At 37.1% G+C, this 22,054-nt stretch overlaps 1 protein-coding gene across 5 annotated transcripts in view; it reads left to right on the forward strand.

Annotated features, from left to right (window-relative positions):
* The window catches only part of SIDT1 (SID1 transmembrane family member 1), a gene marked incomplete at its 5' end in the record, with an annotated part of 89,928 nt that overhangs the window by 32,005 nt on the left and 35,869 nt on the right, over nt 1-22,054 (forward strand). For 3 of the 5 annotated variants that reach the window (XM_081301642.1, XM_081301644.1, XM_081301643.1), the window contains 6 exons: nt 3,580-3,681; nt 4,376-4,459; nt 6,053-6,140; nt 7,313-7,384; nt 7,790-7,883; nt 13,547-13,590. In XM_081301642.1, the coding sequence (XP_081157768.1) occupies nt 3,580-3,681; nt 4,376-4,459; nt 6,053-6,140; nt 7,313-7,384; nt 7,790-7,883; nt 13,547-13,590 (484 nt within the window). The remainder of the gene's footprint in view (nt 1-3,579; nt 3,682-4,375; nt 4,460-6,052; nt 6,141-7,312; nt 7,385-7,789; nt 7,884-13,546; nt 13,591-22,054) is intronic. The other 2 variants (XM_081301645.1, XM_081301646.1) reach the window with 2 other exon arrangements.

A 22,054-nucleotide genomic window follows, 5' to 3' on the forward strand; every position in this document is an offset into this window, starting at 1 on the left:
CTGGCGTGCCTTGGTTTAATCTTCATTGAGCAGATTGTATGTTTACTATGTCCCAAGTACAATGGAGATTGCACCAGGTACTGGGAGCACAGGATAAAGAAGAGAGAGATACAAATTCTATCACTGTGGATGTAATACTTGGAATGGGGAGGAACAGAAAGTGGAAGGCTCACACACCAAACAGATACACCAATAATTAACTCGAAAGTACGACAAAAATAGGCCAGATTTTAATTTATACAGTGTTATTGCTAGAATATGTAAGTTTCTCCTGGCATAAAAAAAAGAGCAGGAATGCTGACAAAAATGTAACATGAGAATTAATTTTGGGTGTTCCTCATGAAGTCATAATCACAAACAGAATACATGAAAATTTTAATTATTTCAGGCTGTTTTTGGTAACATTTCTAGGTAATTTTTTTAACTTTTTTATAGTTTCTAAAAAGTATAAATAGCAAATTTAAAACAGGTTTATTTATTGTCTTAGTATTTATTATAAATTTTCTGCAGGCTTTTATACAATTTTGGTCCTAAATTCTTTTGCTTTGGATATAGTAAAGCTGATATTAAAATATTTTTGAACTGTTGTAAATCTATTACAGTCACTGGTGTGCTGGTAAATATTGAGCAACTTTTCTCAGAGAAAATGCCTTCATTTATTTTATGGCATCTGCCCATTCCTGCGGTGTAAATACCTCTATCATGGCTGATTTCAAAATCATAGAGTTGGGAAGAGATGCATGCAATGAGCTTTTTCAAGTCTGTATGAACTTACTCCTACACATCTTTTTTTAAATTTTTTTTTAATTTTTATTTTTTTAAATTTTATTTTTTTTATTGGTTGTTCACAACATTACAAAGCTCTTGACATATCATATTTCATACATTAGATTGAAGTGGGTTATGAACTCCCAATTTTACCCCAAATGCAGATTGCAGAATCACGTCGGTTCCTACACATCTTTTAAAAATTAAAATTAGTCAAGCATGGTGGCACATCCATGTGACCCTGACTACTGCAGAGACTGAGGCAGGATGATCATAAGTTGAAGGCTAGCCTGGACAGGACCCTGTCTCCAAAAAAAAAAAAAAATCTTTAAAAGATCTTGGGCTATAGCTCAGGGGTTAAGTGCTTGCCTACCATGAGCAAGGCCCTGGGTTCAATCCCCAGTACCAGAAAAAGAAAAAAAAAAAAAGTTAAATTGCCCCTTTCAGTGAAAGTCTCTGTTGTGCATATATGCTGCCACCCTGTGGCAGGAGAGGGCCATAGACCACAATCAGTTGCCTTCAACATTTATTGACCATTAATTAAAAAAAAAAAAAAAAAAAAAAAGCAGTATTTCTAGGTACAATGAGAGATACCTAGAAAAAGACAGAACAACTTGCACTAACTACAGGAAGAGTGAAGTATGCACAGACTATGATAAATATGATCCATGAATATTGTATACACAATCTAATAGAAGAGCTTGTAGTCTGACAATCAGTGACAATTATATATTTGACTCCTTTTTATTTTTAAAAATATGTAAATGTCAAAATCTAAATACTTTGTATATAAACCCCACACTAGAATGACAAATACTTAGAACAAACTAATAAAACAAAACATGAAAAGTCTTTGATACCTATAAAAGTCTTACTTTACTCTTAACTATTTCCATTTGACCTGTATTTTATTATCCTCTTTGTTTACATAAAAGATTTTCTAATGCTGTAAACTCATCTAAAGTGAATGTAGCTGTACATTCCCAGACAGCCTCTGTCAATCACTGCTTCTCCTCCTATAAGGTAGAAGCAGGTTGCTGAACTGATTGGTTACAGAAACTGGGTGGCTAGTCAGGGCCTACATGGTGATTTTTAGCCTAAATTCCAGCCATTGCTGTGCCTACTTGTCCTTTGCTTACTCTAGTTGAAGTAGATTCTTAGGGAAGGGGTCAAAAACATTTGTTTGGGATTTATGGTAACTTAGAGAAAACGAGATTGATAATACTTGAGCATATCAATAAGGTGTCCATAAGTAGCAACTGCTTGCACAAATTCAATAATCATCATGAGAAATATATATGATGCTCAACATTGCCAATAGTAATCATAATAATCCTCTTGAATTACAAAGTGCCATTCCCCTGAGTACCAAAAATTCCTTTTGGGAATTCCAGACTCTCTACCTTTTAAAGAGCCCTGTATTAAATGTATTTGAATCAAACTCAAAAATGAAGAGAGTTCTTGGAGGTATCACTGACTGTTACAAGATATGAATAAACTTCAAAAAGCAGCATTATTGGGCTGGAGACGTGGCTCAAGTGGTAGCGCGCTCGCCTGGCATGCATGCGGCCCGGGTTCGATCCTCAGCACCACATACCAACAAAGATGTTGTGTCTGCCGAGAACTAAAAAATAAATATTAAAAATTCTCTCTCTCCTCTCTCACTCTCTCTCCTCTCTCACTCTCTCTTTAAAAAAAAAAGCGAATTCTTTTAAAAAAAGCAGCATTATTAACATTTCTTTATCTTAATATGATTTTTCCCCATCAGAAACTTTTGGATTATTGAAAAACATTCCATTTTTATTGCCCTGGTTCTCAAAACAATATTAGTAAAAAAAAATGATATTGGAATATAAATTGTATTATGTTTTGCTTGTCTTTTAAAGTGATGGGTTTATTAGAGTCCTAGGATGTGGGGCTCATTTGCATTATTTTCCTCAAAATCTTAATCAGAAGCTTGACATAGTTTCTCATTGACTTCCCAAGCTTATCATTATTGAGCAGATTCTCCCTTTCTTCATCATTAGTGACATGTTTAAAACTTAAGAGTCAATACTTATGGATTATGAGTCCACTGGGAATACCCAGTGGACTCATAATCTGTATATGTAAATAGTATAACTTCTTTCTATTAGAAATGTTTCCTACTTCTGATGATTTTTTTAAATGTTTTGATTCTGATGATTTTTTTTGGCAAGTGTCTTTAAATATGCCTGAGTTTGCCAAAGATTGTGAACATATTTTAGGAGCTAGATATAGGATCTCATCTTGGAATCTAAATGTCTTCTTAGATTCTTTGGTGGAAGGTCTAAGTAAAAGACTGGTGTAGCACTAATTCTTGCCTATGAGAAAGTGGTCAAAATGCTTGAAGAACAGGCTTACCTGCTTTTCAAGGTGAGGCTTCATATTTCACATTGGCCACACAGAAATAAATCTTGCCTCATGTTATATCCGCATATTTATAATTCTAAGGGTTTGTGTGTGGGGGGCGGGGGGTACTTCTTTAGTAGGAAATGCACAATTTATTTGAAAAGAAATGGTCACAACATAAAATGAAATGGCATCTTTGGGTGAATGGTGACTTTGTCATATTTCCTGCTAAATCTTTCTAACATCTGGAAGAACTGTCAGTTGCTCAATATGCATGAGATGAGTGCTGTCTGAAATAATAACAATTCATTGAGATTTGCATCTGAACTTTGTACTTGATAGTAGAGAATACAGTCTTATTCGAGTGAAAATAGTTTGAGTCCATCACTGTAAGTATTTCCTAATATTAACAAATCATGTCTTTCCTTTTCTTTTTCTCAGTATTTTCTATACAAATTTCCCAAAGATGTGGACTCAGTTATCATTAAAGTGGTATCGGAAATGGCTTATCCATGTTCTGTTGTCTCAGTCCAGAACATCATGGTGAGTCCTGATATTTGTCAGCCTTCTAATAGGTAGTATTGTATTATCTAGAATAAATGAAAGGGAAGAGCAAGGACAACAGCATCCTTTTACACTATGTCTCCCCCAAATTGATAAATAATAAGAAAAGTATCTTATGCACCTAAGTGCATGTTCATGTTTGCAGACATTTATTTAGAGAGATAAAAGACAAAGAATAGTTGGCTTCTCACCAAAAAAAAAAAAAAAGAAAAGAAAAAGAAAGAAAGAAAGAAAGAAGGGTGGAAGAGAGGGAAGGAGAGAGGAAGGGAAGAGGTAATATGGATCTTGACAAAGAACAAGGAAGACCAAGTTGTGGGTTCTGCAAAAAAAGTAGAATAGAAACCTACCATTTGTTCTGTTTTAAAATTTTTATTGTAACATTCAATGTTACCAGGTGTTAACAAAAAGAAATAGGGAATGTGTTATATACTTTAAGACAATCTTTTCATAGTTATCTTGAGTGTAAAGTGACTTTAACTTGAAAGGCCAAGACACCAGATATTAGGCGGGCTATTTCATAACTGTGCTGAGGAGAAACCTTTCATGGTTTCTGGTTTAGTAAGGACTCCCCTGATCTGTGGTCCAGGTGGAAACGCCTGGACAAGTTCTACATGTGACATGACATTATGTAACATTAATGATTCTTTCATTTTAATCTTTATGCATTTTGTAGTGCCCAGTGTATGATCTTGACCACAATGTGGAATTTAATGGTGTCTATCAGTCCATGACCAAGAAAGCTGCCATCACACTACAGGTGAGACGTTGCTTCTGTGTCCACTGTTGTCATGACAATGCTTAATCAGTAGTCAGTTTACCTACTGAACTAGCGTTCAAAAGAAATGGCTATCCCCTGTGTACCTTGGATCTCTTTCCTCTCTGATTGGTTTAAAACTAAGATTGTTATTGGTAAAATCAAAGCTGAGTGATCACAAATGATGCTATTCTTCTAGGTAGGGATTTCTCCCCATCCATGGGGATTCTTGGGAACCCATGGTGCAGTGGGACACATAACTGACAGATTGCCTAGAGAAATAAGGACAAAAGAGTTCTACTCATTGGAAGCTGTCAATTTACAATAAAGTTTATCAGATCCACTTATAGCAATTAAATATATTCTAACAGTCTGTACCAGTAACAGCAAAATATGACTTCAACTGGACAAAATGACAGATTCAAAGCAATATGAACTGTTGTGTGCAGCAGTTTACTCCTTTGGTATTTGTAATTAAATTATTATTTCCATGTAAAAAGGTACATACATCATAGCAGCATATTTTCAAACAGATTCTGTCCTTGCCCTTGGAGTGGTACTGACTTAAAGAACCTGTGACTTGACCTATTCTCTAGGGAAAGGTGATATTGTTTCTTGAATAATAGGCATAGAATGAAGAGGTATCAGGCCTCATAAATTCTATCAGTCTAACTTTAATTTTTGAGGGTCTCAATTTGATATCCCAAATATCTTCTCTTGTTGTTAGTATTTCTTCCTTAGCATCTCAGCATCACATGGTCCAAAATAAACAAAAATGACAGAAAAGTAACCATAATAGGGAACTTCAGATTTTACCTCACCCAGGATACTTCGTTAATGAAGGGCAAGGCATATCAGTTCATGTCTGCCTTAGATGTAATTGTTAATAAACTTCTTTTGGAGCCCCCACTTCAGTCTTAGACCATTTTCTCAGTGGGAAAAACATAATACCAGAAATTTGAGGATGATAAAAAATAATTCAGGCCAAGATCATTGTAATGTTATGTGTAGCTAATAAAAAAATTAAAAATAAATAAATAAATAATAATAAAAATTCAGGGTTATAGAACTCTAATATACCTTAAATGTTATCTTATCAACCATAGTACATTCATGGATGAGAAAACTGGGACACAGAGAAGCACAAAGACAGTCAAAATCAAGACTATAACTCCCACCTTGGGTCTTTTACCTCCCTCACCTGAATTATTTATTTAACTGCTGAGTGTATGATGTTTAGAAAAGTCATTTATCATTATATTTTAAAACAAAAACTTAATGTGCAGATATTAATTATTAAGTGTAGGTTATTGACATTATTTGTATGGTGCCTATCATAGTTCTAAGCACTCATGTGGGCACAAAATAGACTCAAACCATAGTAGCATATCTGTTTAATTTCTTTGATGCAATAATTATCTTATTGTAGATAATCTGGAATCAATTACAGTTATGTGAGAGTCCTTTCCAAGTGGGTAAAGGGCTGGAATGAACTCTACTTTTCTCTTTCTTTGTGTCCCTACCCCCATGGACTTTCTCCCTTCTTCTCACTGTCTTCCTTATGGGCCTATCATAAGGTTGTTTTGTCTTACACAGAAGAAGGATTTTCCAGATGAGCAGTTCTTCGTGGTGTTTGTGATAAAACCTGAAGATTACACGTGTGGAGGATCATTCTTCATCCAGGGTAAGAGATAGTGAGAAATACCTGGAAGGGAATGAAAGGAAGCCACAAGTTTATCTCTAGTTTCCATTATGGGTCCATCAGCAGTGACTTGGCAGGGCAGTCTGAGAGACACTTGAGGAAGAAAATAACAGACTAAAGGTATTATTGACGCTGCAAAATGTCATTTAGTACATCCTAACATTTTAAAGTCTTATACTCCCTCAGGCCATGTAAGTAAACTCGCTCGGTTGGCCCTTTACTCAGCAAATATTTGCAATTGTGAAGTAAAGATATTACACAGTGGGTCAAGGTCTATTTCCTGAGTTTCCTAAGATAGAACCCTTATATTTATCAGTAGTAATCATTTCTATAAAGACATACAAGAAAAATTTAGAGTTTACTATTCAGGTTGCCAAAGTTATACCACATAAGATAGTAAGAAAGCTGAGTATCATGGCTTTATCCCAAAGATAAGGGGTTATGTGAGCTCTCAGGCATAGTACAAAGAGTTATGGGTAATTACCCAGTTCTACCTTGGGAATGGAATTGACCTCCCATCCCCTGCTGAAGAACAATTTATGAACAACACAGAGAGTATTTACTATTGAGTATAACATGGTTCCTTCAGTGTTTGGGTGAAATTTCTGCTAGCATGCTCTTTAATCTCTTAATTATATAGCTGTGGAGTTTTACCAGTGTCAGTGTTCCTTAGTAAGCTATAAGCTGCTCAAGGAAAAAAAAAAAAAAAACCAAACAAACTTTTTACTGGCCAGAAGAAAAACGCAAACTAAAGGAAGACATAGCTTTCTGGTTTTTACAGCTGTTTTCTTCAGATCTCTGTGGACATAAAGGGAAGGACCAAATCCTTCTTCACCGAAGGAAGGACACTGAAGTCTCTTTTGCATCAGTTGGTGCAACTAAAATGTGCTCAGGCAAAGGCCAAATTGAGACTTTTAACCAAAAGGAATATTAGATAGTTTGAAGATTTGAAAGTTAGATTTTCCTCCTTTTCTTGTTAAAAGGAAATTCAGCAGCCAGAGTTAATGCTGAACATTTTTGTACAACTACTCAGAAGAGAGGACAAGAATTGCATATCTAATCCATTGCACCTTCTGCTTTGTTTTTGTTGTTGTTTTCGGTCTTTCTTTTTTATTTTTGTTGGTTTGGTTTGGCTTTTGTTTTGTTTTTATCAGAAAATGAGAACCAGACTTGGAATCTACAACGAACAAAGAAACTTAAAGTGACCATCGTTCCTTCCATTAAAGGTCAGTGTTGACTCTGGGATGTGGTGGAGAGACTCCTATGTCAGGACATTTCTCACACATGGTTCAACACGGTCATCCTCCCAGAGAAGATCATCACAGAAAAACTAAAGTCCATTTGCCTTAGAGATAGAAGAGGGATTCAGGACACCTCATTAGAAAGGGAACCCGGTTCTAGAGCTGAATACAGCAGTCCTTCCCAAGTCTTCCTTGAGGAAGCCAGCTGCCTGAGGATAATAAGAAGGGGTGATGTGTGGATGACCTCCCGCACCTATGCTGCTCTGAATGAAAATTTCTTGGGACTTAAGAAGGGGTATAATGGAGGTGGGCCCATTAAGCTGTCCTGTCCCAGACGTAGTCCTCCTCCTCCTGAGGACTACCTGACCAACATCATTTCTCTCCTCTCAGAATCCGTTTACGTGAAAGCCAGTCTTTTCAGTGTCTTCATCTTCTTTTCCTTCTACGTGGGATGCCTGCTCATGGTGTTTGTTCATTACGTGAGGTAGGTCCAAAGTTTCAAGGACTGTTCACGCCTTTGCCTGTCTCCATGTAATGACAGCAGAGATTTTAGAGCCATATTGACTGGGGTCAAAGCTACCTCAGCCACTGACTGTGACCTTGGGTAGGCTACTTAACGTCCTGGGCCTCGGGTTTCTCATGTAAAATGAGATAATAATTTACCTCATAGAATAGTGTAACTAGCAGGGTTCATGTCAGGGTCATGCACATGGTTAGTGCTGATACGGTGTTGGCTATTTTCATAATGAAAACTCAACCGAAAGGCAGCTTATTTTTTTAAACTGAAATCCTATAGACTGTAGGAAATGATCAGTTGTCCCTAACATGGAACTAACATGAAACCGCTTTAAACATTCTATCAAAAAGTAAATTTTTGATATGTCAAGAGCTATGTAATGTTTTCAACAACTAATAATAAAAATAAAAAATAAAATAAGTAAATTTTATACCTAAAATAAATCTTGAGGTACCATAAGTAGCAAGAGTAATATGTTCTGATGCCACCACATTACCAGGTGCTTTTCTACTATTATAGTATCAATTTTCCAGTAAAATGTTCCTTTGGAGAAAAAGAAGGGAGTTAATTGTGCCATAATTTAGCCAAAGAAATTTCCCTTCCCAAGAATTTGGAGCCCCTCATTAAAAAAAAAGCCAATCTTTCTTTCACTCTCAGCAGGACTGAGTCTTGAGAATTCCATTCTTTGTTGTGCTTTCTGGGAAACAACTACTAAAGGATGGCAGGAGGTTTACAATAAACAAATATTCTCTCTCCCCTTGAATATGTCAAGAAAACAAAGCCAGCATGGAGTTTTAGGACTGTTGAGCAAGATGAATCCGTCTATAGGAAAATCTCTCTGCTATCTCAATGATACAGCTGTCTCAATGATTGAAAACTATCTTTGACTCAACCAAGTCCCTTCTGATCTTTAGGACGCTTTTGAATTGAGATACTGCCCTCAAAAACCCTGGTACCACTTCTAGCCAAATCTGGGAGAATTTAAGCACCAAAATAATTGAAAACAATGAATTACAAACCGTTAGGGGAAAAATGGAAAGCCATGAGCCCATATATCATAAATAAAGGAAAGACTTAAATATCTGCAGATATATATCCAATGAATTCAACAACTTCACTAAAACATACCCATTAGGGAAAGATGCCTCTAGCAAATACAGTAAAAGGAAGGGCTTTTGCCTACAGCAGAAGACCAAGAGCTGACTGGTAGATAGAAAGGGGATCCTGGAATTGGAAAAATTATCATTTTGGAAATATCATAGTAAAGACTAGATCAGGTTAGACATTTTCAATGGATGCTAAATTTAGAGGGGAAATCCTATGAGAATCAAGATATTTGTGTGACCTTAACGGATATTCTCACTAATTGCTTTCTAGTTGAAAGGGGAAAGGATAAGAACTATACAGAATTAATCAAACACATTGATTAGAATTAATATCACCAAGGAGAGGGTGGTCCTCTGAACATGACACCCTGAAGAAGATGACATCACATAGGTGGTGTTTTAGAAAGACATATGTTGAATTTATTCATGTGGAAAAACTAGACACAAAATGTTCATAGAAGACAAAGGATAGAGCTGAGGCTATAGCTCAGTGGCAGAGCGCTTGCCTAGCATGTGTGAGGCACTGGGTTTAATCCTTAGCACCATATACAAATAAAATAAAGGCATTCTGTCCATCTACAACTACAAAAAAAATTTTTTTAAAGAAGACAAAGGATATATGGAATTGTTTCATATCAAAGGTGAGTAAAAACATCTGACACCTAAAGATAATACCTGATCTCAGATTGGATCTTGTACTAGAAATTTTGATACTTGTATAATGGTTATGTAAGATAATAACTTTACTCTTTGGAAATATTTAAGGATAAAACTCTACAACATATGCAATTTGTCAAATGGTACAGAAAGAAAATTTAAATAGATACATGAAATACATAGATAGCTAGATACACATACAGAGAAAGAACAATAGAAGCAAATGGAGTAATAAGCTAATAATAAGTGAATGTAGGTAATGGGGATATGGATGTTTTATATTCTGTTCTTAAAATTATTTTCAAATAAAAAGTTAAAAACAAAAACCTCAGGGTAGGGCAAATTTTATACCTGGAAAGTATGTATATTAACTGATCATCAGCTTTATTAATTTACCAGATCATAGTCACTAACATTTAACAAGTACCTGTTCTGTGCCAAGAAGTGTGCTGAGCCCTCTAAGTAGTTTTTCTCATCTCATGCCTCCAACAGTATTTACCACTATTATCACCATGTAACAGTTAAGGAAATTGAGGCACAGAGAGATTAAGCAATTTGACCAAAAATTCACAGCCAGTAAATGAAAGAGCTAGGTTTTGAACTCAGGCAGGCTGGTTCCTCTCCTGATATCTTAGGCAGACTGATCAAGATGGGTCTGGAGTGGTCAGGGCATGTGAAGGAAGACAGTCCTGGTGAGGGAGACCTTACCAAAAGCCTAGGCACCCCAGCAAGGATGCAATTTTAAAATGGTCCCCAAAGTTTCCAATTTTGCTTCAGATGAGCTCCAATGTTCTGGAGCTCTCTTCTGCCTCTCTTAGACTATCTCCACTTCTGATTTTAAAAAATAGGATTTAGTCTTAGTTAGCATGTATAATCAACACAGAGACAAAAAAAATTAAGTAAATAGCCGATTAGAAATCTCTCTAAAGTTGTTATTCAACCAACTGAAGTGAGCACAGATTTTGAAACTTGTAGCTTAAGGCTCTGTTGAAACTTCTAGCTGCAAATTATTTTGCTACAGTCAAATGCACAAGCATATATTCTTTCTAAAGATAGACAAACTGAAAATAGAAATCTGGAGACATAAGAACCATGTGGCATTCTAAACAGAGGAATAGACTGGGGGAAATGCTAATGGGAGATCTCTTCCTTCACTGAACTAAGTGAAACAAAGTTTTCTGCAAAACCATTTGAAACCAGTTTCCTCAGCATAATGACATCTACTTGATGGGTCCCCTAAACTTTAGTATTTATTAGTACAAGTGGAATTTGTGCTATGAGATCATGATGAGAAATATTGACAAGAGACAGAGCCCTGCCCTCAGGGAGCTAAGATTATAGTACCTTTATGCTGTATTTGGCACGTAAGCACCATTTGCTGTCCATCTTCCAGCCCCAATCCATTCAGCATTCTATAAAGAATGTTCAGGCTTAAGGCCAAGCACTGCATGTGTGTTCTCTTACTTGTTCTTCACAACCACCCCTGCCAGATGTTGAGTCCAAACCACCTAATCTTGAGTCCTCATCCTTCCCTTTGATTCTTTTATTAGTTATCCATTTCTACAATAATACTGCTTTAAAAACAACCACAAAATTCTAGCAGCATATAGCAATGAATTTACTCTTAAATCCATGGGTTTGCTCTTAAATCCATGGGTCAGTTGGATGGCTCTGCTAATCTGGCCTGGGTTCAGAGATCTCAGCGGGATGCAGTCATAAAGTGACCACAAAAGCACAAGTAACATAAGAAAAAATAAATAAGTTGAACTTTATAAAAATGAGAACTTTTATGCTTAAAAAAACTATCAAAGGATTGATAATACAACCTACAGAATAGGAAAAAATATTTGCAAACCACATATCTGCTAAGAGTCTAATATCTAGACTATATAAAAAATTCCTACAACTCAATTGTAAAAATATAATAGAAAAAAATCATTAAAGGATTTAAGTTGGTATTTCTCCAAGGAATATTTACAAATGGCCAATAATTACATAAAAAGATGTTCAACAACATCATTTTCCATTAGGGAAGTGCAAATCAAAACTACAAAGAGATGTCATACCCAAAAGACTGGCTATAATAAAATTTTTTAATGAAAAAGAAAAGTTGGCAAGGATATAGAGAAATTGGAACCCTCATCCATGCAAAAGAGTTCTACTACATAGCCTTCATGGCAAACAGTTTGGGAAAAGAGTTAAACACAAGAGTTATCTCACAGCTATTCACTCCTAGGTATAACACCCAAACAAATTGAAAACATATCCACAGAAAAATGTGTACACAAATGTTTGTAGCAGTGTTATTCACATTAGCTAGCAAGTGGAAACAACAAAAACATTCATCTAGTGAAAACAAATAAATGGAATGTAGTATGCTGCCACTTACACAGCTAAACCCTAAAGATCGGCAAGAGGTGATAGGGGACTAAGAAAGATATAAGGGGGCTGGGGATATAGCTCAGTTGGTAGAGTGTTTGCCTCACATGCAAAAGGCCCTGGGTTCAATCCCCAGCATTGAAAAAAGAAAGAAAGAAAGACAGAAAGAGAGAAAGAAAGAAAGAAAGAGAGAGAGAGAAGAAAGAAAGAAAGAAAGAAAGAAAGAAAGAAAGAAAGAAAGAAAGAAAGAAAGAAAGAAAGAAAGAGAAAGAAAGACAAACATGTACAAAGAGAAAGCTGGGATCAGGTGGGACACTGACCTCTGAGAGAGGAATAATGACCCAGAGCTAGCACAGCACATTTCTTATATAGGCTTTACCATTAGAAGGTTATTTGTGGGAAAGTTTCTGCAAATCAGGCAGGCTTGCAGACCACAGCACTTGCAAGATATATTTTGGTTATCTTGTTATGCTCAGAACCCTGTCCTGGGCAGCTGGTATCTGAACTCAAGGTCAAGACTAATATAATTCCATGCCTTTGCACAGAACTCCCTCAGGGCTCATCATGGCTCCTGGGCAATCTTGTCCTGCACCTTTGCACAGAAAGTTCCCAGAACAAAGCATAGCCATAGCTCCAAGGCAGTCAAAGACCATGGTCAAAGCCACCGCTCTCCACAGTAGTATATACACATAATGAATATTATTCAGCCATAAAAGACTGAATTAATACTGACTGATGCATGCTACAACATGGATAAGCCTTGGCAAACATTATGCTAAGTGAAAGAAGCAGTCAAAATAGTTCATATGCAGTATGATTTCATTTATACAAAAGGTCCATAATAGGCAAATTTATAGAAACAGAAAGTATATTAGTGGTTGTCATGGATTGGGAAGGGGGGAAGGAGGAGTTACTGCTGATGGGAACAGGCTTTCTTTGGGGGTGATGAAAATGTTCTGCAATCAGATAATGGTGATAGTTGTACAACTTTGTGAGCATATTAAAACTCATTGAATAGGTGTGCTTTATAGGGTGAATTTTACAATATGTGAATTATATCTGAAAAATAATAAATTATTGCGCTATTAAATCAATGGTGCATATACCTCAGAATGGAATCACTGGTTCATATGGTAACTCTAACTTCTTGAGAGATGTGAAATTGTTTTCCAAAGTTACAGTACCATTTTACATTCCTATTGGTGATGTATCAGGGTTCCAATTTCCCTATATCCAAAGGTCCATTTTTTAAAAAATATTTTTTTAGTTGTTAATGTACTTTTATTTTATTTATACATGGTACTGAGAATCAAACCCAGTGCTTCACACATGCTAGGCAAGCACTCTACCACTGAACTATAATCCCAGCCCCCAAAGACCTATTTTAAAGAGATCCTATCAGACAAATCTGCAATGGATTTCGTGGCAAACAAATGTAAAATGCTGAAGTTTTCACTGTCTTAGAAGCATATATGTGCTTGTTTGCAGGTTTCAGAGAAAATCCATTGATGGAAGCTTTGGTTCCAATGATGGTAAGAAAAAAAATCCCTAGTTTTAACTCAGAATGATGTTGAATAGTGTGATAACATCCTTTTTGTGCTATGTTAGACTCTCTGCCTTTTGCAATTTACAAACCCTCCCTTGATTCCTATCCCACATAGTCTAATCTTTAGTCTTTCTGCAGAAGCGGAGCCAGTGAGAACTGATTTTGTAGCTGATAATTATTGAGACATCGAGCTCACACTAAAAACCTTAACTTGGAGGGTCGCTTGTATTCACAGACCTTCTGTCAGCCCTCATCTTTTAAAAGCATTTCTTCTTTTCCTAGAAATAATTGTTCATATCTATCGTGTCCCAAAACTGATTTGGGAACAACAGTAAGAATTTATTGTGTCAACTCTAATAAAGAGTTTACATTTCCTAGAGTGAGGTAGAAGCTTTTTTGTTTGTTTACTAGGTTTCTAGAAAACCAAAATGTTTGAGATTAGTCAAGTATAATAAAGAATATGATAATTTGGGGTAATCCAGAGTGATTAAATATGGAACCATCATTATCTGCCCTTTTCTCCAATTTAAGAATTTGAACAAAGGAATTCAGTTGCCTGATCATCTTATCAAAAGTTTAAAAGTATTCATTTTTGAAAAGCCTAAATCAGGATAAGTTACTCAGTGCTGATAAAGTATTTGGTACTGAGAAAGAATCTGAAAGAAGAGATGATGAAGTGGGAACCGAACTATTAAGTCACAGATAGTAGATGTTTTGTTCTATATCTGCCCCACTTAATGAGTCCACAGGAATCTTAGAAAGATACAAATTCGCCCTGCACCCACCCAGCAGGACCATTTCTCCCTCTGCTGGAAGGCTTGCTTTTCTTTTTAATCTTCATCTTCCTTAAAGTCAGCATGTCTATTTTTCCAGCCTTGCAGGCACTTTGTTTTAATGAACAACTGCCAATATAAAAGACTGTGCAGAAGAAGATCTACTCTCATAGCTCTAAATGCCAAGTGCTGTTTTCTCTTTTATTTACAAAATGTTTCAGTAAATTTATCTTCATCTGAATCTTATCTTTTTCTTATAATGATAGGTTTTGCTATTAGTTTAGGTCTAATCAAACTTGGGACTAAGTCCAGTTGGATGGATTTCATTGGGAATAGATGGCATTTTTTTTGTACAAGTGCCGTTGTTTTTGTTTTTTCATTGTGATAATAATTAAAGGAATTCATGTTCCAGTTTCTTGAACAATAAAGCATAAATAAGCAGTGTTGATATTTGAACCAGATCATTGTCCAAGATCAAGAAGGCTCTAAAAATTAGCTAAGAGGTACAGACATCCTTCAGAGGACAAGCAGAAACAAATGAGTGACCAAAAATAATAAAGCTACATCATTAAGATCTACCTGACTGCAAAGAACAAAATCTGTAACCACAACAAAATAATGCCTCAAACACACTAAAACAATTTGAGGTTCCTTTACCTGGAAGGTGAGCAGAGCCATGGGGTTCAGAATTGAAGGAGTCCACTTCCCTGTCATTCCCTCAACTCTGTTTGGCTCCAAGAACTGGTGGGGAAGAAGGGTCTAGGCTCACACCTCTACCTGCCAACTGAGGAGGGAGGGCATTTTTCCGAAGTCCCTCCCCAGCCACTTTCTCATGTTTCAGTGGTCTTCAGGGAAATATACTGTTAAACTAGTCACTGCAAGGAAAAGGTCTATGTACACATCACGCAGACTCACTTTTAGAATTAGAAGGAGATCCTCTCTCCCTAAGACTAGGGTTTTTCAAAATCAATATTATTGACATGATGAGCCAGATAAGCCTTTGTCATTGGGGTTCTTCTATACATGGTAGGATGTTTAACAGCATCCTTCAGCCTTCCTGTTTGATTCCAGAGTACAATTCATCCTTTTGACAACTGAAAATGTCTCCAGACCCTACCAAATGTTCTCTTGAGACAAAAGTGACCCCCTTCTCCTGCTTGAGAATCCCTAACCTAACACATCTGCTGCCAGGCACAGGTGAGAATGTTTGGATGAAATGGCAGCTTGAGGCATAGAGAATAGGAGCCTTTGTAATATAAGGAAGCTTTTGGAAAATTGGCACCACCTCCAGTGTCCCATGACCACTCGCAAGCCAAGACCAATTTGTTTAAATCAAGAGCAGGAAAAGACAAGCTCTTCTGGAGGGAAGAGCCAGTGAGTGACTGGGACAGAGCTTGAGAAGTCAGCCAGGAGAGAGAGTCAAAGGCAAGTCAGGAAGATCAGAAAGTTAATGTGAGACAGCCGTGGGAGGGACCTTTGGACAAGCACAAGGAAACAGAAATGTCTTTCTCTCCTGAGGTCAGGATCAGTGTGACATAGGGCACAGAAGTTCTCTGCAGCTCAGAGCTACAGGAAATGTTCTGAGGGCTGGAGGTCAGAGAAAATGCTAGGAGAGCTTCTGAAAGGGGAACTGGGATGGTATCACACAGAGATTCAAGACTCACAGGCATCCCACACCTCTATGGAGCTAAACATCAAGAGAACTTTAGTATAATGCTTCCGCCCTAGGTTTGATTGAGGTGAAGGAAATACAGCCAGGTGCTATATAAGCTGCCAAATGGCAGTGGCTCTGTCTTGTTAGGTAATGATAGAAGGGCTGCATCTGAAAATCTGCTGGCTACTCTGAATTTGTAGTTTAACTAAGTTTTATTTGAAAAATACAAAATGTTGGCTCCAACTCTACTAAACAAGCAAATGGATTTCTTTCATACTTCATGGAATGAAGAAGATGAGACTCTGGAACCTGGGTGGGGTGGAAACAGCTGGTAAAGAGCCGACCTGGAAGAGACTTTTTTGTCATGGTCAGAATAGCTGGACAGTGGATTCTTGAATCCTCACTTCATAAAGGAAAGGGCTTTGTGTTTTTGATCTGAGGGACACTGGATAAGGCTCTGTGCTTTGAAGCATTTCCTCCACTGGCTCTATCAGTGGAGAAACCTCAAATTTCAAATACTTATTAAAGAGCCTCTATAGAAACTCAATTGCCAAAGGAGAAGAGAGAGAATGAAGCCTTCCTTGCAGGACTCCTTATGGTTGAGCCACGAACCACAGGGGCAGCGTTAAGTGTAGGTTACTTTCTCAAGTGAGAGAGATGACAAGCCCAACAAGATAGTAGATTTAAGAAGCAGTGGTCAACTGTTAGTCCATTTTCTGTCTGTGTGAACAAGCTGTGTCACTAACGTGGACCAAACACGTTTGTCTCTTTCCACAATGAATAACAATAAATTATGCCACTTGTGGTGGTTCTCCAAATACTCACCGTCACCTGATAGTCATAAGCCAGGAAAATACAAATTCTATTATTCTAATCTTAATTTCTAATATCCACAACACTCACATCACACATCATACTTCACACAATGATATGTAAAAGGTCACAGAAAGAGTAAGAAAGGATTCAGGCAGCCACAGGGTTACAGGATGCTGAGCCAAGAACACAAGCAGAGAGAGATATGAAGGCAGAGTCAAAGAGTCACTAGAGGTAGTTAGATAAGTTTAAGAACCAAAGAATTTGTTCAGGGTGCAGAGCTGTCAAAACACAGGAACTTATTCTAGGCCAAGGTCCAAATGGGCAACAGTTTCGCAATATCAGCTTGAGATGTCAGCTTGCAGTGGGCCATGCATGATCATCACAGGCAATAAAAACAGCCATTTGTTAAATCTCAAAGACAGAGATTCAGAGGTCTGTCACTGTGGCGATTTTCCTGGGCAAGGCTTATGATGAGTGACCGACCAGGTGATGGGATCAGGATGCTGCCATATACACTCTTGAGGGGGCTCTTCCCATATGGGTCTCCAAATATGAGTTTGATATGCCCATGCATCCATATATGCTTCTGATTATTTTCATAAGTTCAAAGGTGGTCATTTTTTTATTGCCGTGATTAATTTATTCATCAGTTTGTGTCTCATGGTTGTGCCAGGCAGATAGTGGTTGTTTACTTGTACAAACAAGGTATGGAATCATTCCACCTTAGCACTTAAACTCAACATGGAGTAACTCAAGTTTAGGCACAGCCTGAAAATTGTTGTTCTGTAATCATGGAGCTACTCAGAGCAGAGCAAAGCCTGCTCTCCACAGGGTCACTATTAAAGAATATCTGAGACTAAATATTTGTAAACAAAAGAGGTTATTTAACTCATGGTTTTAGAGGCTGAAAGTACAAGATCAGGCAGCTCCATGTGTTCCGCCCCTGGTGAGGGCCCCCTTGGCTGCACCACAGCTTGACAGAGGAAGTAGATAGACCGTGTGCAAAAGGAGTCACATGACAACACAGGAACCTGAAGAGATTCGAAGCCCAGGCTTGCTCTTTTATTTGCTCTCTTGGGAACTAATTAGGGTCCTGTAAGAACTTTATTAATCCCCTGATCTAATTACCTTGCACAAGGGCCCACCTCTCAACATTGCCACACTGGGGACCAAACTTCTAATACATAAACCTTGAAGGATACACTGAAGCCATATTCAAACCATGGCACTGACCAAACTGTGTCTTGGATAGAGTCATTATTTCATAAGCTACTTATCAAAGAGCAGGGTCTGATGGGGATAAGACAAAGAGCATGTTGAGTTTGGGGAACTCAAGGAACAAAACCCATCATCAGCCTGCCTGGAAATGGGTTTCAAATTCTAGTCCTGATCTCTACTCTTTTTCAAAATTTCTTTGACTCCCCTCCCCCCCCCCAATTTTTTCTCTAGGGAAGTTTTAATTTTATATCTCTCTGTAAAGACTTTTTTATGTTTTTTATTGGTTGTTCACAACATTACAAAGCTCTTGACATATCATATTTCATACATTAGATTGAAGTGGGTTATGAACTCCCAATTTTACCCCAAATGCAGATTGCAGAATCACATCGGTTACACATCCACAATTTTACATGATGCCCTATTAGTAACTGTTGTATTCTGCTACCTTTCCTATCCCCTACTATCCCCCCTCCCCTTCCCTCACATCTTCTCTCTCTACTCCATCTACTGTAATTCATTTCTCTCCTTGTTAATTTTCCCATTCCCCTCACAACCTCTTATATGTAATTTTGTATAGCAATGAGGGTCTCCCTTCATTTCCATGCAATTTCCCTTTTCTCTCTCTTTCCCTCCCATCTCATGTCTCTGTTTAATGTTAATCTTTTCTTCATGCTCTACCTCCCTACTCTGTTCATAGTTGCTCTCATTATATCAAAGAAGACATTTGGTATTTGTTTTTTAGGGATTGGCTAGCTTCACTAAGCATAATCTGCTCTAGTGCCATCCATTTCCCTGCAAATTCTATGATTTTGTCATTTTTATTGTTGCATAGTACTCCATTGTGTATAGATGCCACATTTTTTTTTATCCATTCATCTATTGAAGGGCATCTGGGTTGGTTCCACAGTCTAGCTATTGTGAATTGTGCTGCTATGAACATCGATGTGGCAGTATCCCTGTAGCATGCTCTTTGAAGGTCTTCAGGGAATAGTCCAAGAAGGGCAATAGCAGGGTCAAATGGTGGTTCCATTCCCAGCTTTCCCAGGAATCTCCATACTGCTTTCCAAATTGGCCGCACCAATTTGCAGTCCCACCAGCAATGTACAAGTGTACCCTTTTCTCCACATCCTCGCCAGCACTTGTTGTTGTTTGACTTCATAGTGGCTGCCAATCTTACTGGAGTGAGATGGTATCTTAGGGTGGTTTTGATTTGCATTTCTCTGACTGCTAGAGATGGAGAGCATTTTTTCATGTACTTGTTGATTGATTGTATGTCCTCCTCTGAGAAGTGTCTGTTCAGGTCCTTGGCCCATTTGTTGATTGGGTTATTTGTTATCTTATTGTCTAATTTTTTGAGTTCTTTGTATACTCTGGATATTAGGGCTCTATCTGAAGTGTGAGGAGTAAAAATTTGTTCCCAGGATGTAGGCTCCCTATTTACCTCTCTTATTGTTTCTCTTGCTGAGAAAAAACTTTTTAGTTTAAGTAAGTCCCATTTGTTGATTCTTGTTATTAACTCTTGTGCTATGGGTGTCCTATTAAGGAATTTGGAGCCCGACCCCACAATATGTAGATCGGAGCCAACTTTTTCTTCTATCAGACGCAGAGTCTCTGATTTGATATCAAGCTCCTTGATCCATTTTGAGTTAACTTTTGTGCATGGCGAGAGAAAGGGATTCAGTTTCATTTTGTTGCATATGGATTTCCAGTTTTCCCAACACCATTTGTTGAAGATGCTATCCTTCCTCCATTGCATGCTTTTAGCCCCTTTATCAAATATAAGATAGTTGTAACTTTGTGGATTAGTCTCTGTGTCCTCTATTCTATACCATTGGTCCACCCGCCTGTTTTGGTACCAGTACCATGCTGTTTTTGTCACTATTGCTCTGTAATATAGTTTGAAATCTGGTATCGCTATACCGCCTGATTCACACTTCCTGCTTAGAATTGCTTTTGCTATTCTGGGTCTTTTATTTTTTCCATATGAATTTCATGATTCCTTTATCTATTTCTACAAGAAATGCCGTTGGGATTTTGATTGGCATTGCATTAAACCTATAGAGAACTTTTGGTAATATCGCCATTTTGATGATGTTAGTTCTGCCTATCCATGAACAGGGTATATTTTTCCATCTTCTAAGATCTTCTTCTACTTCTCTCTTTAGGGTTCTGTAGTTTTCATTGTATAAATCTTTCACCTCTTTTGTTAGGTTGATTCCCAAGTATTTTATTTTTTTTGAGGATATTGTGAATGGAGTGTTTTTCCTCATTTCCATTTCAGAAGTTTTGTCGCTTATATACAGAAATGCCTTTGATTTATGCATGTTGATTTTATATCCTGCCACTTTGCTGAATTCATTTATTAGTTCTAGTAGTTTCTTTGTAGATCCTTTTGGGTCTTCTAGGTATAGGATCATGTCGTCCGCAAATAGTGATAATTTAAGTTCTTCTTTTCCAATTTTTATGCCTTTAATTTCTTTTGTCTGTCTAATTGCTCTGGCCAGTGTTTCGAGAACTATATTGAATAGAAGTGGTGATAGAGGGCATCCCTGTCTTGTTCCGGATTTTAGAGGGAATGCCTTCAACTTTTGTCCATTCAGAATGATGCTAGCCTGAGGCTTAGCATAGATAGCTTTTACAATGTCAAGGTAAGTTCCTGTTATCCCTAGTTTTTCTAATGTTTTGAACATAAAGGCATGCTGTACTTTGTCGAATGCTTTCTCTGCATCTATCGAGATGATCATATGGTTCTTATCTTTAAGTCTATTGATATGGTGAATAACATTTATTGATTTCCGTATATTGAACCATCCTTGCATCCCAGGGATGAATCCTACTTGATCATGGTGCACAATTTTTTTGATGTGTTTTTGTATTCGATTGTCTGGTTTCGGAATCAGGGTGATGTTGGCCTCATAGAATGAATTTGGAAGAGCTCCCTCTTTGTCTATTTCCTGAAATAACTTGAAAAGTATTGGTATTAATTCTTCTTTAAAGGTTTTGTAAAACTCCGCTGTATACCCATCCGGTGCTGGGCTATTCTTGGTTGGTAGTCTTTTGATTGCTTCTTCAATTTCATCCATTGATATTGGACTGTTCAAATTGTGTGTATCCTCCTGACTCAGTCTGGGCAAATCATATGACTTAAGAAAGTTATCGATGTCTTCACTATCTTCTATTTTATTGGAATATAGGTTTTCAAAATAATTTCTAATTGTCTTCTGTATTTCTGTAGCATCTGTTGTGATATTGCCTTTTTCATCCCGTATGTTAGTAATTTGAGTTCTCTCTCTTCTTCTCTTCGTTAGCATGGCTAAAGGTCTGTCGATCTTATTTATTTTTTCGAAGAACCAACTTTTAGTTTTGTTAATTTTTTCAATAGTTTCTTTTGTTTCAATTTCATTGATTTCCGCTCTGATTTTAATTATTTCTTGCCTTCTGCTACATTTGCTGTTGTTTTGCTCTTCCTTTTCTAGGGCTTTGAGATGAAGTGTGAGCTCATTTATTTGTTGGTTTTTTCTTTTTTTTGAGGAATGACCACCAGGCGATGAATTTTCCTCTTAAAACTGCTTTCATTGTGTCCCATAGATTCTGATATGTTGTGTCTGTATTTTCATTTATCTCTAAGAATTTTTTTATTTCCTCCTTTATGTCTTCTGTAACCCATTGATCATTCAGTAACATATTGTTCATTTTCCATGTGATGTAGGATTTTTCCTTCCTTCTTTTATCATTGATTTCCAGTTTCATTCCATTATGATCAGATAAAATGCAAAGTATTATCTCCACCCCTTTACATTTACTGAGGGTTGCCCTATGGCATAATATATGGTCTTTTTTTGAGAAGGATCCATGTGCTGCTGAGAAAAAAGTATATCCATTTGATGATGGTTGATATATTCTATATATGTCAGTTAAGTCTAGGTTATTGATTGTGATATTGAGTTCTATAGTTTCTTTATTCAACTTTTGTTTGGAGGATCTGT

This window comes from Spermophilus citellus (assembly GCF_964194105.1).
Source record: "Spermophilus citellus genome assembly, chromosome: 7".
Classification (NCBI taxonomy): Eukaryota; Metazoa; Chordata; class Mammalia; order Rodentia; family Sciuridae; genus Spermophilus; species Spermophilus citellus.